Source organism: Orbicella franksi, chromosome 2 (genome assembly GCF_964199315.1).
Source record: "Orbicella franksi chromosome 2, jaOrbFran1.1, whole genome shotgun sequence".
NCBI classification, from domain to species: Eukaryota; Metazoa; Cnidaria; class Anthozoa; order Scleractinia; family Merulinidae; genus Orbicella; species Orbicella franksi.
The window spans coordinates 14,115,474-14,135,239 of record NC_138146.1 but is presented as its reverse complement, the minus strand read 5'-3'; the positions used below and the strand labels follow the sequence as shown (position 1 = coordinate 14,135,239).

Genomic DNA, 19,766 nt, shown 5'->3' with positions numbered 1-19,766 from the left:
AAAACATTGTTTCTTATAAAATACATAATCAGTATTTCGTGTTAGAATGACGGCTCAAGTAGTTTGTGAAAAACAGTCCAAGATGCAAAATTTCAGTTACAGGTGAAATAATTTGAATCCCTTTTGGGAGTATGTGTTTAAACACATGGTGTATTTCTGAAGTCTAGGCTTTGAACGCATGATAAGATGCTCATTTCCCGTGGTAAAAAAATTGCGAACAATTTTGTGATGATTTCCAAAAAGTTCATAACAGCTGAGAAACTCACATTAGGCACAAATTTCCTCCTTTAATTCCAACAACTAAGATAATTCTGGATACTACAAATAAATTCCAAATGTCCACTAACCTGTCTACTTTTCGTTATGTAATAACAAATACTATATCGAAGTCACTTACTTGGGCATTGGAAGAGGAAAAGAAGATAACGGGACTGAGTAATCATCAATGGCCAGTGGAGGAAGATGAGGGATCTGCCAGATAACAACAAATTATTGTATTGGCCAGAAATTAAAATGTGAAGGAACTTGCAAAAACCATCTGTTATGAGCATAACGATCCATATAATGAAAACTTTATCTTTACTGTTGCAAATTAAAGGGGTTAGGTCAAGCTATTTTAGGTAATTTTGTTTAATTTTGTTAATTATGAGCTCTAAACATCAAATAGGCAGAGCAAAAGCCTTTCATTTGCAAAATCACGGCCACATAACAACTGAGAATGATTTTCCAGCTGTGTAAATGACATTTTGATATAAACTGATATAAATTTGAAAAAAGGTGGGCTGACGTTTTTGAAATTTACCCAAATGCAATGCATTTTAATCCTCTCCAGTTTTGTCCATCCATGTCCCTTCTTGGTTTTCCTGGGTTTTATTTGAGATCTTCTATAGTTTTGAGCCGTTTTTGTGATATTTTAGTTAATTCTATGACCATTTGATCAGTGCTGAAATTGCCTAAAATTGCATGACCTAGCCCCTTCAAGGATACACGTAAATTTGCCTGTTCTCCGCCAATCACAATGAAGTCATTTTCTCAGTCATACAGTACGGGCAAGAAATATAGTTTTTGGTCAACTAAAATGTAAATGCAAGAGATAGGTGATATCAAATGCTTTGTCTGCAACTCCGTTCTTACTTGCAAACTTTCTGAGGAAAGGAAACTGAAAACTCTGATCCTAAAGGTAGAAAATTGCAACCCAGTCACTTACTGGATGTGCAAACTCTGTAGGCCTTGAGTATACGTTGTATGTTACTTCTTTTTCCTGGGTGTCTCCCCAGAGATGTGTATTACCTGTAAATGAAAAATCACAAGAGTTTGAGGATTGTACACAATCTTAACAGTAATCCACTATACAGATACAACTGTAAGAAATACCAGTCGTATACTTGTGCAATGCAGTTTTAGCTGCATATTGTAGTTACAATAAAGTAATAAATTCAATATATGCCACCCATCTCAATACACAAATTACCTCCTGCATCTCCAAATACCATGGCCTGGCAGGTAGCAGAAATGTCAAAAGTTGTGCATAAGGTGCCGTGAGTGTTCACATGATACACCATCATTGATGACTGCGTGACCAGACCACCTGGCTCATGAAGCTGGAACTGACCACTCTGAGGGAATATTCAGATATTTATGACTCAATAGACAGGAATCAACATCATAGACAGGAATTAATATGTAATTACTGATAGTAGTCTGAGTAGGGCCAAGTGGTCCATACTGACAAGCTTATTCCAGTCTCTATAACATTAAGTGACTAGGAGTATTTCTACTCCCCCCTGGATGGGATGCTAGTCCATTGCAGGGTTACCCCCAGTATTATATTTGCTGGTTCCCACTTATACACCTGGGTAGAGAGAGGCACTGTGAGAGTAAAGTGTCTCGCCCAAGAACACAACACAATGACCCCCGCCAGGGCTGGAACCTGGACTGCTCAATCCAGAGCCCAGAACATTAACCATGAGGCCACCACTCAACATGAAAAAAAAAAAAGAAAAATAGATGATGATGGCAAAGCCAAATGAGTGTGACTGTACTGACCTGAGAAACTACAGCTACTCTTGATGTAAATGCAGGTACAAATTTTAACATCAGTGGATCAATGGCAACCTACACAGTCAAGCAAACACATGTAAGGCACCAGACAGTGTGTTGTTACAGTTAATGCTTTATGTGTTCGTCACCCTCTGGCTGAGAAACTGAAACAAGAAACAGTTTTCTACTTTCTCTAAATCTATTTTCAGTAATGTGGCATCATTCATTGAGCCATTTGTAGCTGAATGTTATCCTTGGCTTAGAAGTAATGACTTGGCATTTATATACAGCACTTCTGACTAGTAAATTAATTCTGTATGTACCTGTAGTAGAAGCTGCTAATGGAGTACACAAGGATGAGCTAAATATTATATGACTTCATACAATTTTACCTGGAGAGGGAGTGCTCTCAGAGTTCTGAGATCATACACCATCAGGAATCTATCTATTGCCAAATGTCCCATCCTACAAGAATAAGGTTAAGGAGGAGTTATGGTCATAAATTCAACAAGTTAATTAGATTTAAGGTTCAGTGAATAGCTAGGTGAATATCTTCCCCTTTTATGAGTTTTTAATTTACATGTCATGGAATTCATGCAAAATGAAACTTACATTGTCGTGAATAAGAAATTTCAATGTAAGAGCTCATTTTGTAACAGACGCAAAATCCAACCATATATAATGGTTTATTAGTCAAAACAATATGGACATGAATCAGAAACAAGGATACTGCACCTTGAACAAAATCCACAAGTGACCAAAAGATTTCCTGATACATCAAAATCTGACAAGGTGCCTGTATGTGCCTCTAGGACTTGCTCACACTTGAGGGATGAAGGATCTCTTAGTCGCACCTGTTTAGTGAATGAGATAACATACTGGTCAATTATCCCCAGCATAGCTAATCGTGAATTATTGATTTTTCATTTGAAATTATGTTTGTCAGTACACATCAGAGTCTTGGGTTGAATTTATTAATTTCTAGATAGAGTAACCCTTAGCAAAACAGGGCAAATAAACTGGGCAGATTAACAGCATCATATCTACAGAAAGTGAATTTATAATAACAGTGTACTCCTAAAGAGCCTCTTTAGAACCTCACAAAAGCTCCATTAGCTACAGAGAACAGACAAGACTATCACACTAATACATGTCAGAGGGGAAGGGAAGGGGTAGAAATCAATCATCAGAAATCAGTGGTTAATTTTTTTTCAAGAAATAAAGCTAATACCAATTTCAGATCTTCTCTCTCAGGAGGACAAGACTGGCATGCAGAAATGCTTTTCCCAATGTACCTTGCCTGCTGTATCTCCACAGCAAAGATACCGATTTGATTGCTTCATAACAACAGTGCCAGGATCCACTTCAGTCTAATGCAAATATAAAGTACAACAAAATAATCAACAACAAATTATCAGACACTGATAATTTATGATCTTAGTCAGCTACTCTGCTTGGTTATTCTAACTTTTAATTTCTTTGGCAAAGATTGCAAAATCATCTGCCTACTCCAACAAATAAAGCTGTCTTCTTGAAAACTTTGCGGCAATTCTGTACATAACTGCTGTTGGTGGAGAGACTTCTGTGTACTTACAGTGTTGAGAAGGTGGGCCTATACTGAAAGTCATGTGTTTAGAAACCGGACCCCTCGATAGTATGTGGGTCCACTTTACTATCTCATAACAGAAGTATTCTTCCAAAAATATTGAGGCACATGTGGAAATATGGATGACATATGTAGACTGATATGGAGCATTGCCTTCCACTGAAGAGACCTTACTGAGAAGAATTTATTGCTGTTATTTATTACCTTATTGCTGACCACTCCTTTTTTCAAGTCAACTTCTAACATCAAGCCCTGATGTCCAGCCACCCACAAGTGAGCCTCGTCCCTCTGTAGCATACACTGTAAGTCTGACAGCTCTGAGCCACTGTATCGGATGAAGCAAAAACATCAGTCCATAAAACGACTAATTGATATCATTTTTTCAATTCCTGAAAAAGGCCAATCAAACTTGCATAAACATCAATATTAAAATCAATTTCAACCTTGGAAAAAATCCCGAAAAATAGAGAGCAACATTTTGAATATAAATACACATTACTTTTAAAAAAATTAAACATCAAAAAGTGTCTGAATTTAATAATAGTAAACCAGGGGTTTCATTAAGGGCCAGGCACTGGGCAAATTGAACTGCTGTGAGGACAGTTTTGTGTGCCTGGTTTGACCATCTAGAGGAAGGTTTTACTTATAAAGAAGGTCGGTCCTAAAACTTTTGCCAGCCTGTGAAAACTAGTTGCCCTCCTGCCGAAAACATTAATGAAACCCTGTTAAGCTGTCCAGAGAGGACATGCCTGCAAGGTGCAGAATGAATAACACACAAACTTTAGCATTCTCTTGCATTCTTTTAGCCTATTGGAATTTTTAGCAAGTTAGGGTCTGTAATGTACCACCTTAAGCCATTTTAAAATCATGTTTGCTGAGGCATTAACTATTTCTACCGAACTTATGGCTCTGTGTGTTGGATGTCAATACATGTGTGGGAGTGAGGGACCCATGGCAGATAAAGTAGGCCAATCAGGTATTCCAGCACATCAGAGTTGGTTGACTTTGTCAGCCCCCAAGCTCCTAGGCACCCAATCTCTACTTGCAAGGTACATGTACACACTATTTCTAAAGAGATGACTCCATTACACATTACTCCTGAAGACCATTTCATTACTACAAATGTAGTCTGAGAGATAAAATTAATTACTGACAATGATTAGATATTAAATAAATAATCAATTACAACAGATATTTTATATTTACTGACCTGAGGCTAAAGAGTCGAAGTCCTGCACGAGCTGAGTAGCAGAGTTCATTACTTGTGAGAGAAAGTACTCCATGATCATTGGCTGTCACATCACGGATTTCTTCATGATGAACTTTGAATGAGGTGTACTTTTGAAGTTCTGGTCCAAAGTAAGAGGCCAAATAGCCCTGCAAGTAAAATGAAGGGTAACATTTAATTAAGGGACACAAGATGTGTGAGGGGAGCCTGCCTGTGCATTTAGCTGTTAAACAAGATGGCAAAAGTTATAAACTACTTTTTCCAGGGCTGGCATTTTTTGCTCTGAATGGGGTTACTGCCTTATCATGATGGGGCAGTTCACAGGTCTCTATACCAGAGAAACAGTGATCCCCTCGTCTGCCAAGTTGTGGGTTGGGTGCATTGCTAGCAACCAAGCCATTAACCTTGTTAAAAGTTTGCTGTTGCAGAAACCAGAAGTGTTGACAGAGATACAACACAAACTGGGGTTGTTGCTGTTGGGAAGTGGGAAGAGCAAAGGTTCCATAGTAGCCCCTACGAAACTGACAACCCTTACTTGATGGAATGTGAGGACTATGATTGATTCAAAACACACAGCACAAGTTCAGGCATTTTACTTTCACTAAATCAGTTTCCTTGTTAACACACTTATATAACAAGGGTTCTGGGACACCCTTATTTTCCCAAATCTCGGCTCCTAGAGTAGGTAAAATAACTGGTGTCCAAGAACTCTCATTATATATGTGTGTGTGTGGGCGCAACAACAAGGTCATGCAATGACATATGTTTTCGAATCTATCCAGCCATGTAATTTTTCTTTTGAAAACCCACTGGCGCCCAACTCGATTTTACAATGGTCAGTTTTGTCCCAGGATTATTTTCTATTGAAGAAATATGTTGCTTTTGTATGAACAGCATAATGGTTGCCTCAAGATTCTCATCTGATGTCTGATTCTGTGTCTTTCTTGACTGAGATCATTTTGTGATGACTGACATGGCTGTACATGTACATGAACCGTTTGCCATTGATATAGGTGCTTTCTGCTTCTTGGGTCAAACTGACAGAGTGGATCACTTCATATTCAAGCTGAATGTTTGTGAGTTTGTCATGGACCAGGTTTGTTGGGTCAGAACCTTTCACAACCATTTTCAAAAACGAGCTGATCAGAGAGCACGTGTGGATAGAAGATGCTGTGGTCATGCAGAATCTTGTGATCTAGTGGGAAGTGGTATTTGTTACCAACAATCTCAGTCAGATTATTTTCCTTGTTTATGCCTCAGGTTTTTTTGTCCCTGGCATTTGAGCTTATTTTACACAAGTCTTTGCTCTGGATCCCCTTGAGAAACATATTTTCGTGCCCTTCTTTAGGCAGGAACAGATCCTCGTAAAGTTTGCACTGGTCAAACGCATTGGTGTCTTGCAAGATCTCCTCAGCAAACTTCACTTTCATCCTTGAGACAAGAGCCCACGGGACATTGTTGACAAGGAAGTTGTTTTCGTGGCCACTGAAGCACAGTGCCAACGAACCCAGAATGAGAACGATCCCTTCTTCAAGCTTGGGCATGGCAATTCTAAGGGTTTCCCCAAGTGACCCCTTGTTGGGGTTCAAGGTGACCCTGATGTTTTACCTGGTTGGCCTTTAGACTGTTTGTTGTTTTCTTTTCGTAGGTATAATCTTTGCCAATTCTCTTCTTTTCTTTTCATATCCCACCAACTTCAAATATTCCTCCAAATGTAAGTTTACCACTGATTCATCAACCTCAAAACTAAAGAACTTGGTAAATTATTGACAACATCATCTGGTAAACAGAAAGATGTTTTTTTCCTCCAGATTCGGCACACCAAAAGGCCACCACATAACTGATTCCCTTCTTTCATCTTTGATAATTTTTGGGTTCTTCCTGCTTTGATGAATAATTTGGCCCTTTTTGCCCACGACCCATGGATGTTTGCTGTTTAAACAAAGGCAACGCATTTCTTCACTAGAAAGTAATCCTGGGACAAAATTGACCTTTGTTAAATCATGTTGTGCACCAGCGGGTTTTCAAAAGAAAAATTACATGGCTGGCTAGATTTGAAAACGTACATCATTGCATGACCTTGCGGCTGCACCCACACACATATATAATGAGGGTTCTTGGACACCAGCTACTTTACCTACTCTTGGAGCCGAGATTCAGGAAAATAAGGGGTGGCCCAGAACTCTCATTATATATGTGTGTCCTTATCAGTCCACATAGATCATCTTAGTCAACTGTCTTCAAGTGAGTATCACATTCTTTTTCATCATTGTACGCTAGTTCACGACTTTGTTTGGTTCCATTCTGTACATTGAAGTTTCAACTATTTTTTGTTGTTTGTGGGGCCATACAGATGATACATATAGGTTCTTTGCCCATGGTATAAGACTTAGCAAAGAACAAAATAATTTAATATCTGACAGCTTGCATTATTAAAACCACCTAAAAGATTACGAGTTCTTCGAGTCTTCTTGTGGAGAAATTAGCTAAGAAAACACACATGTACATGGCTACAGGCTACTTTATACCCACCGATTGATTCCCCGTCCAAACCAATTCTTCAAGAGGATCAAAAAGGACAGCTGAAACGCCAGAATGGTCTCTTCCTGTGCTAAAAACACTACGAATTTCTTGATATTCCTCTCTTACAACAGCGCCGCCATGATTGAGATCCATCTTCGTTTGGGTGATTGTTCAGCACTCTTACATAACGTGAAGTTTATTTCCACGCTAGAGCCCGCGGTGCACAATGGTTCATTGAGCGGCAAAAATACGAGAATGAAGCGAGAATGACTGGTTTTAGTCTCCTTAATCGTACACACAGAAACTTTTTGCGGGTGGTTTAGCAATCGTTGTGGTATGTAGATTTTTAATCTTAAATAGAGCGCAAAACGATGACATCGTTTGTTTATGAACAAACTGTAATTCAATTCAATTCTAAAACTAAGCTTGTGAGTAGCACGCGCGCCAATGTCTAGACTGATCACTTGATCGATGTTTGTTTGGTTCGAATTTCGTTGATATCGAAATCGTCTTGTCGCTGTAAATTGCCTTTAATCTCTTTTACCCGTAATCAGCAGGCAAGACACCCAGCAGAAGGCAATACCCATATAAAAGGAAACATTCGACAAATTGTACCAGAAGTATATCAGATATGCTTCTGATTGTACTTAAAACATGGTCAATAACTATAGTTCACAGGGTATTTTGTTAAAGAATTCAGATGCGCCCAAAATCTTTGGAATAAAATGTGTTCTGAAGTAGTCTAAAGCCAGCCCTCCCCCGAAATCAATGATGAACTCGCACTAAAACCAAATTGCACCATCTTTTTTCCATCATTGAAATGGAGGCAGGAGAGGGGAGTGGAGGGGGTGGGGAGGGAAGGTCTTAATTTTTCTTTAAAATGACCGATTTTGCAATCTTGGTCAAATTAAACCACTCCTTCTCCCGCATCAATGATAAACTCATGCGAAAACCAAATGTGGGGACTAAGAGATGGACATACCATGGCCAGATCGCCAGATCTAGATGGACATACCACGGCCAGATCGCCAGATCACCAGATCTAGGGGAGCAAGCTTGGGGTGTTTGGTATGTTTGGTGTGACAGCCAAAACACATTTAGAGGTGGACACTTAAATTCAATCCCAGTACCCACCATTTTTCCCAGGGCTACAACCTTGTATACTAGTCTGAATATGATATAGGGATGTAGACTACATATTGCTATTGTTTATACTAATACTAATACTAATACTAACAAGAACAACAACAATGATAATAATAATAATGATAATGATAATGATAATGATAATGATAATGGTAATGGTAGTGATAGTGATAGTGATAGTAGAGTGGTTTTCATTTGAGTCTCGAAAGTAATTAGACAATTACTTTGGTTTTGGTTTTGGTTTAACTACGGTTTGAGATTGGCTGAGTAGTCTAATTGGTAAGCAATTGCTTTGGTTTTGGTTTTACAACACTCACTTGAAAACCACTCTAATAGTAATAGTAATAGTGATGGTGATGGTGATGGTGATGGTGATGGTGATGGTGATGGTGATGGTGATGGTGATGGTGATGGTGATGGTGATGGTGATGGTGATGGTGATGGTGATGGTGATGGTGATGGTGATGGTGATGGTGATGGTGATGGTGATGGTGATGGTGATGGTGATGGTGATAATAATCATAATCATAATCATAATCATCATCATAATAATAATAATAATAATAATAATAATTTGTGTGGAAACTTCTTCATAAGGGGGAAGGGATCGCATTTCACAGAAATTAACCATTCCATTCGTTTTGCTTTGTGTACATGTAAATTATTCAAGTTAAGGAAAATACTTTTAATAATAAGTATTTCCTTCCACCTCACTTCCAGTTTTTTTCAGGCAATTTCTTCTGCTTGAATGTGCTTCTTCTTCTGTATTGTACTTAAATATTTCAGGGTGTAAATAAACAAGAAAAAAATGGCTGCAGAACTAGCCTTGCCAGGACAAGTCAACTTAGATGTCCCAAGGTGGGATCAGTCCACTTTCTGGGGACGATTCAAACATTTCCTTGTTATAACAGATTGGAGGAAAGCTCTCTATACTAATGCTCAACTTGATGAGGCAAAAGAAGTTGTTGAAACCTACACGTAAGTTAGTAGATATACATACATTACAAGAATGTGCTTTTTAGTAGGTAGAAAAAGCATCACTAAAGAGTGACTATAAACTTTCTTTTATGATCATTTCATTTTTGTTCTCAATTCTGAAATATTGTTTTGATGTGTTAATATGACAACTCATGTGTAGAGCTATAAATAACATGTTTAAACCTGCAAATCTGCATCAACCTAACTATTCTCATTATTTATCGAACTGTTTTATCTGAAACAGCATTTATTTATTTATTTTTTCTCTATTAAACTTTTCTTAGACAAGGTAAAACAACCAAAGTGTCAGTCAATGAGCTCTGGCATGCGAAGCATTTAGTGGATTCAGCATTTCACCCAGACACTGGAGAAAGAATGAATATCTTTGGTCGCATGTCCTTCCAAGTTCCTGGTGGTATGGCAATAACAGGAGCTATGTTACAGTGGTACAGGTCTGTGAAATGATCAATGTTGAATTTATTGATCACTACATCATTCTTATCTTCACGTGTCACAAGGCGTTGAATGCAGGGTTGTCCTTAAGTTTTCATTCACCTGTAGCCTAATGATCTTCCCAACCTTTATAGCAAACTTGTTTCTTTTTGGGTGAATTGTATCAACTGCCAGCAAGTTCACCCAAAACATCAAGGGCCAATCAAACATACATGTACTCTGTTGTGGCAGCTGTTATGGGTTACAGCTCTTATTCAATGACAGCCTTGGCATGGTCACAATAATTGAATATAATTTATGACAGTATAAAATTGACTTTAGTAACATAATTAGTCTTGATTACCAGCCTTTTAGTAGTCAGGTCAGGGAGATATTTTGTGATTCAGTTACCAAATACTTGTAGACTAGTACACAAAGTAGACCTGTCATTCATCAATGTAACATCTCTGTTGTGCTGCAGTGTTATCGTTGATACTGAGAATCCTTTGTTACAAAAAAGAATCAATGAAACATTAATAACAACATTGAAGGACTTCAATCTATAATATTTTTAAGTCTTTACTGTGATACATTGTACTGAAGAATTTCCTTGTAAATTTGTGTACAAGTTTTTCAATGAGCAAGGCTGAATCGTTTGTTGATAGAGGACGTAAACATTTTATATGATCTTCAACAGGACTGTTCCAGCTGTAGTGTTTTGGCAGTGGATCAATCAATCATTCAATGCTTTAGTAAACTACACAAATAGGAATGCTAAATCAATGATAACTGGAAAGTAAGTGGGTTTCCTTAATTAAGTGATGGTGGTGTGTGAATTAAGAACTTACTAGACAGTTTAATTATTATTGTGATTTAATTATAAGCTGTATCTGCCTTCTTAACCAGTGTGCAAAGAAAGTCATGTCCAATAGCCCAGGGCTAGCTGGATTTTGTTGCAGTTGGGCTGGTGTATTCTATTCTTTGCTTGCCTGACAGGCAAGTGAAGTTTTTTAGAAACATTTCTGGGAAATTTGAATTACAGAAGTACTTGTAAGAGATGAAATAATGTACCAGACGAGTATGAATTTAATTTTAGATTTAGTTAATCATGCTAATAATATATTTTGGGGAGCTAGTGTGAATGACTTTCAGGTTATTGTATCATAGACAGTTACAGCTTGGAAGCCCAAGATCTGGCAAGAATCTTTCGAGAACTTGTAAGATTCTTAAAGAGACCTGATAGGATGTTGATAAGAAACTTATTATTTACAATAGTAAGAATCGTAGTAAGATCTTGAAAAGATTGTCACTTGGGATTCCGATTGGATGCTGGTAATAAATTCTTTAAATTTGTTCTGTCTCTTAGACAGATTGGAATAGCTTATGTGTCAGCAACATCAAGTGCTGTGGCAGTCTCAGTAGGGCTTAACACTCTTGTGAAGGTACAGTAGTAAACATGGTGGCCAGTACTGAGTACCATGAACATCAATCTCCAACACTCAGCCATATATATCATTCTCAGGGGTTTCATTGATGTTTTCAGTAGGAGGGTAACTGATTTTAACAGGCAGGCAAAACATTTTGAACTAAATTTCTTTATATATTCGAAAAACTTTCCTCTAGATAGTCAAACCAAAGAGGTAAAATCCTTGTCTTAGCCAGTCAATTTGCCTGGTGCCTGGCCCTTAATGGACCCCTGAATTCATTTCTAGCCTAATCTTTAAGTATTCCTCCTCAGTCAGGAAGGCGTTTTCCAATTTTTCTAGGACAGTTGATTGGGCAGACTCTGTTAGATCTGCCTGGAATGTTCTCAAGAAGGGTATTTGAGCCACCAAGGCTTGTGGACTACTGTTATGATTCAATTTAGCTCTCGGAGCACTTATTTACTTTGGTACCTCAAAGGAGGGCGCTTATTCGAGACAGGGTGCTTATTTGGGACAGGGCACTTATTTCTTTTTTGAGAAACAACCGATAAAGACCACTGTTTTTGTAATGCAGCATGAAGTATGCGAACAATTAAGGAAGATGAACCTCACGTCGATATACGTACTCTGACAGTGCAGTAATATCATAATATTAGAATAGGGGCGCTTATTAGAACGGGGGCACTTACTGGAATAGGGGCACTTGTTAATAAAAACACATTTGAAGGGTGGCGCTTATTCGAAAGGGGGCGCTTCGTGGAAGGAGGGCACTAAATTGAATCACCACGGTACATGTAGTTCAGTGTTCTATAGTATACAGCTTTGACTTCTTTATGATAAAGATATGTACCCAAAATTTGTGTTCATTATTCATAACATAAAAATATTAATTATAATTGATAAATACTATGTTTTTTATCCAGTCAGCACCTCCTCTTCTCGCTCGCTGGGTGCCTTTCATTGCAGTTGCAGCAGCCAATTGCGTCAACATTCCTTTAACCAGACAAAGGTAAAAGTATGTCACTGAAAACATTTTCCCTCCATATGTAGTAATTATTGCAATCAGAAAATCCCACCAAGATAACAAAGGCACCTACCTGTAGATGTATGATTGTGTATATCACAGTTGAAAGCCTCAGTTATTTCAAGCCATTTGCCCATTTAGATATATTTAGTTTTAATTTCATTAAATTAACATGTACATCTGATCTATTGGCCAATAAATTATTACCAACTGTTTCAGGGAAATAATAGATGGAATTGTTGTGTTTGATGAGAATAACAACCCTGTAGGAAAGTCAAAAAAGGCAGCCGCTAAAGGAATAACACAAGTGGTCATCTCCAGAATTACAATGGCTGCACCAGGAATGAGTGAGTTTACTTCACCCTTGGGCATTCTTGATTATTTCTTGGAGAAATGTACATGTAGCACTGTGGTGAACCTTATAGCAATCTGATTAGCCTGAACAGTACTCTGGTTAGACTCAACAGGGCTTTCTTGTGAATTGGTTAGCTCTGAAATAATGACCCGTCACATTCATTGTACTTTTTGTTGTTGTTGTTGTTTGTTGTTAGCAACCAACCATGTGTAATATTTGATGCAATCCTGTGTAATAATTAATCAGAAGTCTTCATTAACTAGCTTTGGTAAAGGTATATTTGCATTCAATGTGATACAGATGCTTGACCTAGACTCCCACCTTTCTCAGGCTCAGATTGGATTTGATAAACTTATAAACTCAGACTTAACCCATTGACTCCTGGAGCTTTTTGCCAAAAATGCATTTTTTGGACATTTTGGAGATTTTCAGGCTGGATATGGGCCAAATTAGCTCCAATCTACTCAAAAAGGCATTTGCAACATGACAACACGCCTTTCTTTCCACTAGCATCGCATTTTATGACATTTTTGCTCGGGCATGCACAGAAATCAAAATGTTGAGATTTTGAGTTTTTGGACGAGAAAGTGACCTACGTCTTTAGGCTTTTGGATTTTTGTAATTTTTTTTTCCCCTTCCCTTTTTCTCCTTTTCTTTTCTTTTTGCTGCAGTGATTGACCTTCTACTGGGCTTGCTTCTAGTTTCAAAAATTCCAAGAGAGCGTCATCATGATGGGCAATCTTTACCATGGAGTAGCCACGTGTAGTGGCAGGAAATTTTGCTCTGAGTTTTTCACTCAACCTTTTGAGCATTTTTGTGCATATCTTGGGTTCCATTGGGCTGATCATTCTGATCTGGGTATCATTGGAAAGATCTTTTCCTCCTGCAGAAGTTGAGCATAGGTGATGCCAATTTTGGTCAAAGGTGATGACGTCAGAAGTGGAAGAAAGGCCAGGGCTTGTCACGGCCGGTTACGGCCGGCACAGGAGTCAATGGGTTAAAGAATGAAGCAGTTGTAATTAGTATTGAAATGCACCTCTACTTGACCTGCGTAGATTATTGATTAAAACTTGTTCAATTTCCATTTTCAGTTGTCATACCAATAATAATGGAAAAAATTGAGAAATATCGTTTTATGCAGGTTTGTGTAATCATAATTTGAGATTTAAATTAAATGACATTACATTGAGATTGTAGTATTATTAATAAAATTAGATTATTCCTGGTTGTGATCATTTGAATTGATTAAAAGAGCCTTGAATTTAGATTGAATGCTTGTTCGATTGAAAAATAACAATTCTGACAGCACAGACTGATAATTAAATTATGACAGATTAACCAAGAATGAAGCCAATTAATTTACCTTATAACTTTTGCTGGAAACTGCAACCAACTCAGGACAAAAGAAAACTGGAAAGAAGCAAAATTAATAGTTGCTATCTTACGAAACAATGCCCAGACAAAATTACCAGTACCCAGTCTAATTTTAGTGGACCATGCATTCTCATATTATTAAGTGAAAAACATTTGGAGTGCATAATCAAATTGAAATGTGAATTGTTATGCTTGGGAGGGTGGACACCCCCCAAAATTTATGTCATTTGGTGCTTGTCCTCCATTTGAAGGCGTGAAATTTGTCGTTTTTCCCAATGTTGATGTCTTTTTCTTTTACTTAGACTGGGTAAGGATTGAATGTAAAACATAACTATAATTATCTGTGCTGTAACCAAGTTTGATTCATATAATTTAAACATATCCCAATCACATTCAGATCTAGATTAAGGCTTTTGTGTATACTAACTATCAGATATTAAATGCTAGTTAACCTCAGCTTACAGCTCACTGTATTTGCCTTCTTTAACAGCGTATTAAACCCCTGCATGGTCCTCTTCAGATGTTCCTTTGTGGTGTGAGGTAAATATGATTTCAGTCTATATTTCAATACATTGATGCTTAACTAAGTTATGTGCTACAGTTTTGTTACATTAACACCTGCTTTGAAGAAAAACTCCTTACTCAAGCGGTGTTCAGTTTTCATTGCACTGTGATTTCATTGTCATCATCCTAGTAATCATCATCGTCAGCTGCTTGAAATAACTTCTTTAGAATTAATGATTTCTACAGTTATTAATGTTGTAAATAATATTTTATTGAGAATGTATTAGGCAGTATAATGGTGGTTCCAAGATACAGTGTACTATAATTTCAACTGTTGTAAAACAAGCTTTTTCTTTAGGCATTTGGATCTTCTACATTTCTGAGTTTCAGTCTAACACGTGTATACACATAAATGTAATACTTTCTTCTTGTTTCAGTTTGTGCTTCATGGTACCTGCTGCTTGTTCAATCTTTCCTCAGAGATGGTAATGAATTAATTTTTAGTTATTTAGTTTTTCGTAGCTTACACGTAGACATTTACAAAGGATAATAGATACATGACCATATAATCACACTGCCAAGTGGCCCCACTCAAGCTATCCACTAGAGAAGCATAATGCAAGCTGACATATGTATGGCTGGATGGTTTGACTTAGCCAATCCAGATAAAGTTATCTGGCGCCACACATATCATGAATGCCAAACAAAAATTTAGCACATGCAATTCACTTCCTGATGTACCATTCACCAAGAACACATTTCAAAAAATTCTAAGCAAATCAAACTCAGCAAAGGTGCTAAGATAAACTACATGTTGAGTGAGTCAACATGTAGTGTCAGGAGATATTTGGCTCTTGCTCAGGATACACAGACCTTGCTACCTGAGTTCAAACCAAATATTTTTTCTATTTGGCCTTTCCACACTTGGAATCAGTATATTTTATGTAATGATACACTGTACAAGAGATGACCGAAGGAATTGAACCTTAAGTCTATGGCCTGTCTTATTGTGGGGTGAATTTCCTTTCTACAAAATAATATTTGCTACATGCGCATTCACATCCCAGAAAAATGGATGATATAGATGTTCTTAACACACATTTTCTGTTCTCTTTTCAAAGCTCTATGTCAGTGGACAAGCTTGAACCAGAGGCTCAAGAGGCCATCAGAAAGAAAGCAGGAACAGCCATTAAAACAGTGTACTTCAACAAGGGACTTTGATGACTCAGTATTATCTTAGAATAGAATAGTTCTATATAATTGAAGGCTTTTGCGCAAAAAGGGAGTATTTAGCATTTTGGGCCGATTTTTATTTTTTGCAGGATTGAGCTAATTTTTGGCAGACTGACTTGTTTTGACATGAAAAGCATTGTTGTGTAATTGTTTTTGTTGATTTGCGCTTTGTTTTTGAGAAATAACATATGCAAAAATACTCAGTTTTCTGAGTGGCATCTTTTGGAGCAAATCCTTCCAAGGTGGATTTTGATGTGGTGCAAACTTAAACGGTTACTGTTAGCAGCTTTGACAGCATGGTTTTTTTTAAATAGAAGTTTTGATTTTTGAAAGACATAGAGAAATAGACTGGAAAAAAAAATTGACAGACCTCATATTGAACCGGTGTCACGACAAAACAAACTGGCATCCCGCCAGTTCAGTGCCTTATTCACTTGCGCTAACGAAGCAACAGTAAGAGAATTGCATAATTATGTGAATAATAAAACTAATGGCAAATACCACACTTCGGTGACTTCATCATTTAGCAAAACAAAGGTTTCTTTTGTTTTTCGCTCAACAAAAGATCTCCAAAAGATACCGTTGGAAAACTGAGTTTTTTGCATGTTATTTCTCGAAAACGAAGTGCAAATCAACAAAAACATTTACGCAATGATGCTTTTCATGTCAAAACAAGTCAGTCTGCCAAAAATTAGCTTGATCCTGCAAGAAATAAAAATCAGCCCAAAATGCTATACACACCCTTTTTGCACGAAAGCCTTCAATTATTACATTTTGAAGATTATTCAATGTAATTCATTTTAATTTTAATGAATTGCTGTACTTACAGTTCTCTTAGTGTCATTATTTCAGTTCATTTCATTGCAAATGAACTCATAACTAGAATGCAACTTTCAAATATACTTTTCCGTCCTTTTTGTTTCATGTGTTAGACACAAACACTGGACAGTATTAAAAAATCTCTTCCACAAAGGAAGGGTTTCCAAAAGTCACTTGATCTTATTAAATGTAGGAAAACAAATTAACTGCCATAACGGAATAATAATGTAATACTAATCATTCTTTTTTCTATTGAAAGCACTTTATGTAGGATAGAGATTTTTCCGATTGGGTACAGATGTGCAAAGGGTAGGGTATTATTTATAAAATTACAATTTTAATCATATCACATACTCTTTGTTGACAAAGTAGTCATTTGGACAAGGTTATATGTAATGCGAACATAGTTACAGCACCTTCACTACTATTATAAGAAGTGAGAAAAAATCTGGGGAAAATCTCATCCTGCAGTCGCTAGTGGGATCACTACTGGGAATATAGCCTCTCATCATTTTTTCTCAGTTGCAGTTGCACAAACCACTGCAATATGACACTTGCCCCAGATTTCTTCTTGTTTCATAAGTGGCAAATTGCATAAATTTTTGTTTTGTGTTATAAGAGAAATGGAAATGGTTGCTTCTGTTGTGCAAACATATACATTGCAACCTTGTTTCCGGGGCTTTTCCCTCAGAAATTAGGAGGGGCAAAGTTTGAGTTTTATTACTGGTATCTTGGGACTTTGCACGACTCATAAAAATTAATAGAATAATAGAGAATTCTGCAAAAATTTCTGTCATGTCTTCATTCAAGGCTATGTGAATACACATGCCATTTTCTACTTCTTGATGGAAAAATTAATTCAAATATAGGAACCAATTGCAGTGTGTGAGTGTGCATGTGTGGGATAGATTGATTTGATTGGGGCAAAAATAATAACCAATTGAATTTTAGTGTGACCATTTTAATCAGTTAGCCCCGGCCAAACGGTTGCAACATTTCAATGCAACATACCACTACATTGTTGGGCGCAACATGTTGCTTGCGTTTGGCCACACTGTTGCCACATGTTGCAAAATGTTGTGACATGTTGGGTGTTGTTGGCTCAAATTTGAAACTGGTCAAATTTTTTATGCAACATTTGTGGTTGTTGCATGTTGTTGTAGTCGTTTGGCCAGGTTCATGCAACAACGGTGCACCTGGGCATGCACACTAGTTCAATTTTCAATACCCAACATGTTGCAACACGTCACAACAGGGTGGCCAGATGCGTACGACATGTTGCGCCCAACAATGTTGATATGTTGTGCTGAAATGTTGCGATCATTTGGCCGGAGTTTGCAAATACTTGGCCAACAATGTTGTGATATGTTGTAATCATTTGGCTAGGGCTTTATAAAGGTAATAATGATTAGTCTAAGAACTAAATACAGTGATGCTTCATGTTCTGCATGTCTCTGTTTTGTTGAGGGGGAAGGGGTGGCTTATATTTAATATTTAATATATATATAGCAGCAGACATGTAAAGATTTTAAGGAAAACGACCACTTTTTTAAGTCTAAAAGACATGTTTCGACAGAACTTCTGTCATCTTCAGTTGAATGAATGATTACAAAGCAAGTTGAATAATAAGTAGGCAAAAATGCTAATTAAGACAAATAGTAACAACAGAACGTGAAAAGGTGTAAATTAAAAGGGTACTTTTAGATTTACATGGTGTAATTGCTGATTGAGGCAAGGTAGTTCTTTTTGAATATGGATAGCCTCCTTTATCTTGAGTTGAAAGCTGGTAGTGGCGTGATCTAAAATATGAAAGCAGTCTATTGAACACAATGAGCGACAACATTCAGAATTCTGAAGATGTTTGAAGATGTGAGAGGCCCTATCAACGGCTAAGTGCTCACGTACGTGTGTGGAAAAATGTCGGGAGGTTTCGCCGACATAACAGGCATTACAGCCCGCACATGTAAACTTATAAACTACACGTGAACGAAGCCCGCCGGGGATAGGGTCTTTCACACCAAAAAGGTTACCTATCTTAAAGGAAGAAAAAACTAATTTGATGTCTAAATCATTACAATAGCGCTATTGTAATGATTTAGACATCAAATTAGTTTTTTCTTCCTTTAAGATAGGTAACCTTTTTGGTGTGAAAGACCCTATCCCCGGCAGGCTTCGTTCACGTGTAGTTTATAAGTTTACATGTGCGGGCTGTAATGCCTGTTATGTCTGCGAAACCTCCCGACATTTTTCCACACGCGTACGTGAGCACTTAGCCGTTGATAGGGCCTCTCACATCTTCAAACATCTTCAGAATTCTGAACGTTGTCGCTCATTGTGTTCAATAGACTGCTTTCATATTTTAGATCACGCCACTACCAGCTTTCAACTCAAGATAAAGGAGGCTATCCATATTCAAAAAGAACTACCTTGCCTCAATCAGCAATTACACCATGTAAATCTAAAATTATCCTTTTAATTTACACCTTTTCACGTTCTGTTGTTACTATTTGTCTTAATTAGCATTTTTGCCTACTTATTATTCAACTTGCTTTGTAATCATTCATTCAACTGAAGATGACAGAAGTTCTGTCGAAACATGTCTTTTAAACTTAAAAAAGTGGTCATTTTCCTTAAAATATATATATATATATATATATATATATATATATATATATATATATATATATATACATACATATATATATATATATATATATATATATATTTCTTATTAGATGTTTTGGTGTGTAGTATTGCTGTATATTTTTACGAGTTGTGCCATATTTTGATGAACCCGTAGAGGGCGAGTCAAAATACAAACAGCAGGTAAAAATGTAAAGCGATTTTATAAGAGATTTATTATCCATTTGCTGTAGTCAATAAACTTATCAATGAAAGAGGGAGAGTGGGACAGTTTTGTGTGCATGCACCGACCTGTTCGGCAAACAGGTTTTCTACTGTACAAATAACTGTACAATATCACTGTATATTTATTTGTACTGTTATTTGGACAGTATATGCTGCAGTTGGATATATATTAGTTTTATCGTCATGTTGTAACTGTGTGTTAAAATGTTAAT

General features: G+C 37.1%; 3 protein-coding genes across 4 annotated transcripts in view; 2 read left to right on the top strand and 1 right to left on the bottom strand.

The window, feature by feature from the left end:
- Nucleotides 1-7,609, bottom strand: part of LOC145478099 (PAN2-PAN3 deadenylation complex catalytic subunit PAN2-like) — an 84,201-nt gene extending 76,592 nt beyond the window's left edge. For both annotated transcript variants that reach the window (XR_014048187.1, XM_081456008.1), the window contains exons 1-10: nt 7,407-7,609; nt 4,857-5,023; nt 3,851-3,971; nt 3,336-3,410; nt 2,776-2,894; nt 2,433-2,505; nt 2,047-2,115; nt 1,472-1,616; nt 1,208-1,290; nt 398-471 (exon numbers count right to left, since the gene is read on the bottom strand). Coding sequence is in view for 1 of the 2 variants with exons in the window: in XM_081456008.1 (XP_081312134.1) it covers nt 398-471; nt 1,208-1,290; nt 1,472-1,616; nt 2,047-2,115; nt 2,433-2,505; nt 2,776-2,894; nt 3,336-3,410; nt 3,851-3,971; nt 4,857-5,023; nt 7,407-7,550 (1,070 nt within the window). In the remaining variant the exon portion in view is untranslated. The remainder of the gene's footprint in view (nt 1-397; nt 472-1,207; nt 1,291-1,471; nt 1,617-2,046; nt 2,116-2,432; nt 2,506-2,775; nt 2,895-3,335; nt 3,411-3,850; nt 3,972-4,856; nt 5,024-7,406) is intronic.
- The window catches only part of LOC145478137 (uncharacterized), a 119,215-nt gene extending 110,978 nt beyond the window's left edge, over nt 1-8,237 (top strand). The window contains exon 2 of the mRNA XM_081456066.1: nt 8,224-8,237. The gene's annotated coding sequence lies outside the window, so the exon portion shown is untranslated. The remainder of the gene's footprint in view (nt 1-8,223) is intronic.
- LOC145478123 (sideroflexin-2-like) lies at nt 7,633-19,318 on the top strand. The gene is made up of 11 exons (XM_081456042.1): nt 7,633-7,731; nt 9,330-9,521; nt 9,806-9,973; nt 10,651-10,749; nt 11,320-11,395; nt 12,301-12,386; nt 12,621-12,748; nt 13,848-13,897; nt 14,621-14,670; nt 15,072-15,119; nt 15,756-19,318. Exons 2-11 carry the CDS (start codon nt 9,352-9,354, stop codon nt 15,853-15,855), a joined length of 975 nt encoding a protein of 324 aa, XP_081312168.1. The 5' UTR covers nt 7,633-7,731; nt 9,330-9,351; the 3' UTR covers nt 15,856-19,318.
- The last annotated feature ends 448 nt before the right edge of the window (nt 19,319-19,766 follow it).

Coding starts and splice junctions, on each gene's coding strand:
- LOC145478123 (XM_081456042.1), top strand. CDS start 9,352: ATGGCTGCAGAACTAGCCTTGCCAGGACAAGTCAACTTAGATGTCCCA. Junction 9,522..9,805: donor GAAGTTGTTGAAACCTACAC/GTAAGTTAGTAG, acceptor AACTTTTCTTAG/ACAAGGTAAAACAACCAAAG. Junction 11,396..12,300: donor GGCTTAACACTCTTGTGAAG/GTACAGTAGTAA, acceptor TTTTTTATCCAG/TCAGCACCTCCTCTTCTCGC.